Below are 8,049 nucleotides of genomic sequence, written 5' to 3'. Positions count from 1 at the left end.
TGCAAGATATATAATACCTTAGTGATTACTTTTAATATAGAGAAAAGAAATATCAAGAGCTCCGCCTTATTCAGCTGATTACTCATATATGATCTTACAATTTAATATTAGTGTCAAAAAAATATTTAAGTTTCGTTTACCCTTAACAACAACAGAAATCAGGAAGAGTTTTAACTAAATTAATTTTGGTGTTTTTCGCATTAATTTGCAATAATATTAAAAAAATGTAATCAAAACAAAATATTTTCTGTGTATGTGGATGTAATTCAATCATGTATGTCCAAATAAGAAACTTCACATAAAGAATAAAAGAAATCCTCTGTACAAAAGTCGAGGGAATTGAATTGAATGAACGAATGAAAAAAAATTATTAGTGATCTCAGAAGAGCTTGCTGGCAAATTCATCCAAGGCAATTCCTTCTGAGTCGTAGGTAGCAGATTTGGAGGCAAGTTGTCTGAGCTGCGAAACGCTTCTTCCCAATTTCATCGCCATTTTTATCTCAAAAATCTCGCCATTCTCTCTTTTCTCGTAGTCTTTCTCAAGTGTGGTTTCAATGGTGTCTTGTAGCAACTTGAAGAATCCACCACAGTTTCTGTACATCTCAAACACCATTCCCACTTGACCTCCATGTTCCAATGCATTCATTGAAGCCGCCAACGACCCAGCCATGGCCGCCACAATGCCTGGCCAGGACGAGCCATGGCTCACTAAAGCAGAACCTAAAGCTGCAATCCCAGTGAGCAGAGGACCTGATACTGCCAAGGTTTTGTTGACCTTGAGAGCCAAGTTTCCTAGCCTCTCGTAGTCCTCCATGTCTTTTCCCTTCACCACCTCAAGAATCTGCCCCATCTCCATTTCTAGTTCTGGACTCCATCCATTATTCATTTTGGTCTGGGATTTCACGACTTGCCTTTGGAACTGATTAGTCTTAGTTTGAGGCCACCAGACAGCAGGCTCGAACTTTGCAGGGAATTTTTCAAGCATAGCTCCCAAGAGAGGAAGTGGGTAAGCCTTGTCAAGTGCCAAAACCTTCTCCATTGCAATCTTGACATCTTCCTCAGTAGGATTTCCAACAGCTAATGTGGTTTGGATTTCAGTCTGAAGCTGCTTGAACAATCTAGTCGCATTTCGTTGTTCCTCAGTGAGCTGTGAGGGCTGAATCTTGTTCATAATGAGAAGCATCCCAGTGGCCGCAGAGAACAAAAGGGTAGACGATAATTTGAGAGCCAAAATCGGTGCAGTGTCGTCAATGGCGGCGGTGACGCCAACTATCGTTGTGGCGGCGAGAGTCATCATATTGATGGAATTCAGAAGAAGGGAATTCCAGTTGTTGCGTTGCTCGCCAATGTTTCTATGCATTTCAACTCTGTCAGCCACAGCCTCTAAGATTGCATGCAGTTGAATTGTAGCCTTGGACTTGCTGGATTGGCACAAATCAACATAGGTTTGAGTGGTTGTAGCATCTTTATTGTCTGATGGAAGTATTGTGTGTATGGATCCATTGAGTTCCTGAATCAGCTTGGCTGTTGTTGGGGGTATTTTGGAAGCGAGAAAGGAACTGATGGGAGCTTGGGGACGTGAATGGCGGCGTTGACTCTCTTTAAAGACGAACAAGAGGATGAGGAGGTAGAACAGAAGGAGGCTGATAAGATTCGTAAAGAAGACATTGAGATTGATATAACTGAAATGGATTTTCTAGTTGGCTTTGCTTGAGTTTGGAAGGTTGAGAATTTGGATGGGGGTGAGAGACTGGGTTGCCGTTCTGGTATTTATAGCGGACTTAACAAGGAACCAAAATGGAAGAAGAATGGGTCGTGTCAGGAAAATATTGACCATATGACGCATTGAATAGTGGACCAGGCCTTTCTTGCGACCATTTCCTTGCCTTACTGCTTATACGGTTATGCCTTTCAGTTTTAAAATTCCTTATATATTATATACCCTAATTTTCATGATACGTTTGGCGTAATTTTTTTTTTTTTGAGCATAAGTGTTCTTTTTATTCAAGTTAATTATGTTTGCAGGACAAAATTGAATATTCAAAATTGACGAAAATTATAAGGAAGGCAGATTAATTTTTCCTTAAATATATATATAAAAATTCAAATGTTACTTGTTATTGTATATTTGATTTGATATCCTTTTAATATTTATAATATATGACCTTCTACTAAAAAAAAGAAGAAGTTAGTGCATTCTCTTACAGCAATTATTATGTTTCTCTCCTTTATTTTATAAAATTTTTGCGAACTGTTATTTGCGAGGGGATGAAGGAAAAGTTGTAGCAGACTTTCACATCCTTTATAATATTAGTTGCCATGTTGAAAATTATTTGGCATTTTTCAAAGTGTTCATCTGACTTCTTTATATATAATAATATATAATCACACAGATTTTTTTTTTAGCAAGAGATATTCATCTTTTTCAATTTAAATCATTCAAATTGATTTTTAATTTATTATTACCCAAGACTTGTTCTGAAAAATATCTCATAAACCTACTTAAAAGCACAAACAAATAAAAATAGAATAAAAACACGAATGCCAGATTTCTTCTTGTACTTGTTATGAGGTTGCTGGCGGAGAGCACCGTTGAAATAGCCAGCTGAGTCCATGAAAATAAAAGGCGTTTGAATAGGATGCAAGGAAGAAGAAGGCGATCAAACAATAACTTGATTAAGTTTAATCAAAATATATAACCTTAAGCAGTTGTAGTAATTAATTAAGTTTGTTAGTTAATTACTACATCAACCATAAGCCAAAGTTAGTTACATGTGTTTAATTATTATGGTGAAGGACAAACAATGTCACATTTGCAGAGACGTTGTTGATTAAGGGTGCGTTTGGGAAAGCTGCTTTTCACATTTAAAAAGTTATTTTTTATTTTGAGAAAATTAAATGGTGTTTGGGTATTATTTATGGTGTAAAATTAACTTTTTAAATGTGCTTTTCGGATCGGGCTGAATAGCAAAATTTGAAAGCTAATATCTGTGGCTTTTAAAAAGTCAATTGAAGAAAGATGTGATACCTATTATTTAAAATGACCATGATACCCCTGACTTCATGTTTGTCTTTTCCTCCTGCCTGAACTAGTCTGCATTTCGTTGTTCAGAACTCACCTTTTATTCTCTCTTCTCCATGCTCTGCTCTCATCTGGTGTTCTGTCACTCATTTCTTTTGAAAAGTCAAAAATTTGATTTAAATAAAATGAGTCAATTACAAAATTGGCCCTCCAATTTCTTAAAAACACAAAAAAAGCTAAATTAATCTAATTGAATAAACTAAAGTATTAAAAATGAGAACAAAAATTATCCAAGTAATAAAATGTGTTAAGAAATTAAGTTTTCAAATTAAAAATATTTAATTTCAATAAAATGTGTCCAATTATAAATTATCATAAATCAATATCTTTTTTGGTCATTATATGTTCAAAAGTATATTTCAAAAGTATAAATTTTTATTAATTCAAATAATTTTCAGTTTGTCAAATTAATTTTTAAAAAAATTTATTCAAATACAAATTTCATTACAACAACTGATTTTTATCAAATTAATTTTTATCAAATAAATTTTTATTAAATTAATTTTGATAAACTGAAAATTAAACACATAGTAAGATAAGTGCAAGCGCAGTGCTGTGGCATGGCTCTTGCTCCGTACTTGGCCATGAACTCAATTGCACAGTCGTGCCCTCTTCTCGCCCCACACGTTCCATCCAAAGTCATCTCCTCGGGACACAACTTGCCACCACCTAATTGCATTAATTAATCAAATAATTAGTCAGAAATTTAAAAAAATCACTTTGTACGTGTGTATGTGCATGTGTCGTACCTTGAGCTTGAGCGTGGAGGATAAAGAGAGGCAGAATTAAAAATAGAGAGAAAATAGTTCCAAGCTTCATGATTGTATTGATTTATGTTCTTCTAAATATAAACTTGCTGATCTCAAGTTTGATGGTTGTGTATATTTATACACACACATGCAGGTACGCTGCATTGGAAGATGATTAAATGTTAATATATTTTTGTTGGCATTTATTACTACTCCTTTCGTTTTTATTTATAAGAGAAAAAATATGTATCACATAATTTAAGAAAATATATTAACTATATTAATTGTGTTTGAAAATAAAAAAATTTAACTACAATACTCTTTATTAAATGTGTTAATCAAGCTTTCATTAATTATTTTTTATGACTATAAATGATAAAATTATGAGGAATAATTTAAAGAATTTGTAATAAATACCTATTAAAAATGTGATTTTGTTTATATAAAAAGTAAATTAAAATTGATAATTTTTTCTATAAATAAAAATAGAGGAAGTACCCTTTAAGATTCAAACAACCTTCTTTTGACTTTTCGTCAAACATCTTATGTTATCTTAGCCATTCATTCATGAACCAACTTATTAAGTGCTAGATGCATTAAAAATTTTAAGGCACATCTAACCACCTGATCACCAGTAATGTGATTGTATCATTAATTTTCTTTGAAAATAGAATAAATGTCTTATTTTATCATATCTAAATGGAAAATTTTTACATATACATATTTGCATTATATTATTTTTCATAATTAATGACTTTAAATAAGGGTAGTATTAAAAAAACTTAATTAATATCCCGTCAAATAATTCATAATATAAGGATCATCTATCATTTTAAAAAAGTAATTATAATAGGAGCTGGATGGAATATATTATTATGTTATCTTACAGATGCAATATAATATTATTTATTATTCCGTCCGGATAATAACCATAGGAGATTGCGAACAAATTCATATAAATTAAAAAATTAGGTAAATTATTTATTTATTATTCATTTAAACATGCATGTTGATTTTTCTAAAATATCCTCATTTTAATCTTTTAAATTGAAAACTAGTATACTTATTGCACACATTAAGTTAATTAATGTATGCAATTAATTGGCGTAGTTTGGAAAAAATAATAAATGAGAGAAACAGAGAAATTAATATCTTACTGCTGTAACCAAAACAACCTTTCTAACTGACTCTGACATTTAGGAATGGGGGAAGTCGATGTTGGTAATATTTTTAGACTTCAAAATTCAATTTAAATAAATATGACAGGTTTTATAATCAAAATAAAAAAAATTTCCATATAATGTCTAAATATAAGAACTTTACAATATGTCAAGAGGCTATACATAAAGAATAAAATAATCCTTGTATACAAAAACTGAGAGAATTAAACTAAATAAACGGAATCCAATTAATCTAGGCTGTGACTTTTAATATTTAGTTTAGTTTTCATTTTATTGTAAATATTTTTTATTGACTTTTACATCAAAAAAATAAAAAACTAACTCAACAACGAACTATGACAAAAATGAGATTGTCTCCGACGCTGTTTCTACAATTGGAACCATTTTACATGCAAGAACTGGTAATTCATTTTGTATGAAAACAGGATTGTGGGACAATAAAATGGTTGAATGACTATATCATGAAGATTGATTTATACAAATTCTTTCTTCTTTGTCAAATTCCTAAGTTAGATGACTAGCTATAATACAATAAAGAATAAAATAATGTTTTTATCCAATAGGATAAAGTTGACTACATCAAATAATGAAAAAAAATAAGTCTTCTTAGAAGAGCTTGCTAGCAAATTCATCCATAGCAATTCCTTCAGACTCATAGGCAGCGGATTTGGAGGCAAGCTGTCTGAGCTGCGAAACGCTTCTTCCCAATTTCATCGCCACCTTTATTTCAAAAAGCTCGCCATTCTCTCTTTTCGCGCAGTCTTTCACTTCAAGCGTTGTGTCAATGGTGTCTCGTAGCAACTTGAAGAATCCACCACAGTTTCTGTACATCTCAATCACCATCCCCACTTGGCCACCGTGCTCCAAAGCATTCACAGAAGCCGCCAAGGACCCAGCCATGGCCGCCAGAATGCCTGGCCAGGACGAGCCATGGCTCGCTAAAGCAGAACCTAAAGCTGCAATCCCAGTGAGCAAAGGACCTGATACGGCCAAGGTTTTGTTGACCTTGAGAGCCAAGTTTCCTAGCCTCTCGTAGTCCTCCATGTCTTTTCTCTTCATCACCTCAAGAATCTGCCTCATTTCCGTTTCCAGTTCTGGACTCCATCCATTAGTCGTTTTGGTGTGGGATTTGACGACTTCGTTAGTTTTAGATTCAGGCCACCAGACAGCAGGCTTGAATTTGAGAGGGAATTTTTCAAGCATGGTTCCCAAGAGTGGAAGAGGATAAGCCTTGTCAAGAGCCAAAACCTTATCCATTGCAATCTTGACGTCTTCCTCAGTAGGATTTCCAACAGCTAAGGTGGTTTGGATTTCAGTCTGAAGCTGCTTGAACAACCTAGTGGCATTTCGTTGTTCTTCGGTAAGCTGTGAGGGCTGAATCTTGCTCATGATGAGAAGCATCCCTGTGGCCGCAGAGAACAAAAGGGTAGACGACAATTTGAGTGCTAACGTTGGTGCGGTTGTGTCGTCAATAGTAGTGGTGAGACCAATCATGGTTGTGGCGGCGAGGGTCATCGCATTGATTGAATTCAGAAGTAGGGAATTCCAGTTGTTGCGTTGCTCGCCAATGTTTCTATGCATTTCAACTCTGTCAGCCACAGCCTCTAAGATTGCATGCAGTTGAATTGTAGCCTTGGACTTGCTGGGTTGGCACAAATCAACATAGGTTTGAGTGGTTGTAGCATCTTTGTTGTCTGATGGAATTACTGTGTGTATGGATCCATTGAGTTCCTGAATCAGCTTGGCTGTTGTTGGGGGTATTTTTGGAAGCGAGAAAGGAACTGATGGGAGCTTGGGAACGTGGATGGCGGCGTTGACTCTCTTTAAAGACGAACATGAAAAGGGGGAAGAACAAAATGAGGCTGATAAGATTCGTAAAGAAGACATTGAGATTGATATAACTGAAATGGATTTTCTAGTTGGTTTTGCTTGAGTTTGGAAGGTTGAGAATGAGGATGGGGCTGAGAGGCTGGGTTGTGATATTTATAGGAGACAGAACAAGGAACCAAAAATGGAAGGCGAATGAGTCATATCAGGATGTTGTTGACCATCGACGCATTGAATAATGGACCAGGCCTTACATTTGACTCATACCTTTCATTTTGAAAAAGTCCCTATAGTTCAAACTTCAAACCCGAGGCTATACGGAGGCTTAATTTTATAGCTGATGTATTTGATTGCTTTTGCATTAATATGGACTATAAATTTTATCTCATGATTTCGTGCATTATTTTTTCCAAAATCTCTTATTTAAATTTAAAATTTATTTTTTGGATTTGAAGAAGAACAAATTTCATTTAAGTAATATTCAAATAAAATAATATTTATAAAAGGCAGGTCTGATTTACATGACTCTTTTATCGAATTTTTTTTAATAGATGTGTAGTGAGTGGATATTTTTCTACACTCTAGCATTCCACGCTTGGGACTTTAAACATACATCTAATTATGAGAATATTTATTTATTATTAAAAATAATTCAAAGAAGATGGTCCAAGAGCTGACCTAGAAATTAGGTCAGCCATCTACATTGTTCCAAAATAAATTCAAAGGGGCTTAAGGTGGATGGTAGGCTATAAACTTATTATAACTGCTCAAATCCCCCCCCCCCTTTTTTTTTGGTGAGCTGGGTCAACCCATCAAATGCATAGCCATTATACAAGTGAGCTGATTAATTGGTGGCTTGAATCGAATACGGTTAAAATCTAACATTCGAGTTTCAATATGAGGTTTTTATTAGATGAATAATTATAATTATTCGGGGTGCACGATGAATAGGTACATCGAACAATTATTTAAGAATCAAGATTTCTAGGAGTCAATTAAAAGTCACTCATATAGATGCCTTAATATATATTTCATTCTTAGATCTTCATTCCACTTGCCATGAAAAACTTAACTACTTAACAGCCAGATTCTCTAAATACATAGAATGTTTGATAGATGGAACAATACTAGAAAAGTAATGAAAAATGTATACCATCCCATTTTCTTTCTGAATAACTTTTATTCATGCATATTTCAAAACATTGTCTTA

The 8,049-nt window shown here is 34.0% G+C and overlaps 1 protein-coding gene and 1 pseudogene across 1 annotated transcript; both read right to left on the bottom strand.

The window, feature by feature from the left end:
* Positions 1 to 224: 224 nt before the first annotated feature.
* Positions 225 to 1,723, bottom strand: LOC129297012 (probable F-box protein At4g22030; annotated as a pseudogene).
* A 3,746-nt stretch (positions 1,724 to 5,469) lies between these two features.
* Positions 5,470 to 6,940, bottom strand: LOC129297013 (probable F-box protein At4g22030). The gene has a single exon (XM_054935405.1). It carries the CDS (start codon positions 6,897 to 6,899, stop codon positions 5,619 to 5,621), a length of 1,281 nt encoding a protein of 426 aa, XP_054791380.1. The 5' UTR covers positions 6,900 to 6,940; the 3' UTR covers positions 5,470 to 5,618.
* Positions 6,941 to 8,049: the final 1,109 nt, after the last annotated feature.

This window comes from Prosopis cineraria, unplaced genomic scaffold (assembly GCF_029017545.1).
Source record: "Prosopis cineraria cultivar Desert tree isolate PC_DT_omini unplaced genomic scaffold, ASM2901754v1 PC417, whole genome shotgun sequence".
In the NCBI taxonomy this organism is placed as follows: domain Eukaryota; kingdom Viridiplantae; phylum Streptophyta; class Magnoliopsida; order Fabales; family Fabaceae; genus Prosopis; species Prosopis cineraria.
This window is presented reverse-complemented; position numbering and strand designations above follow the sequence as displayed.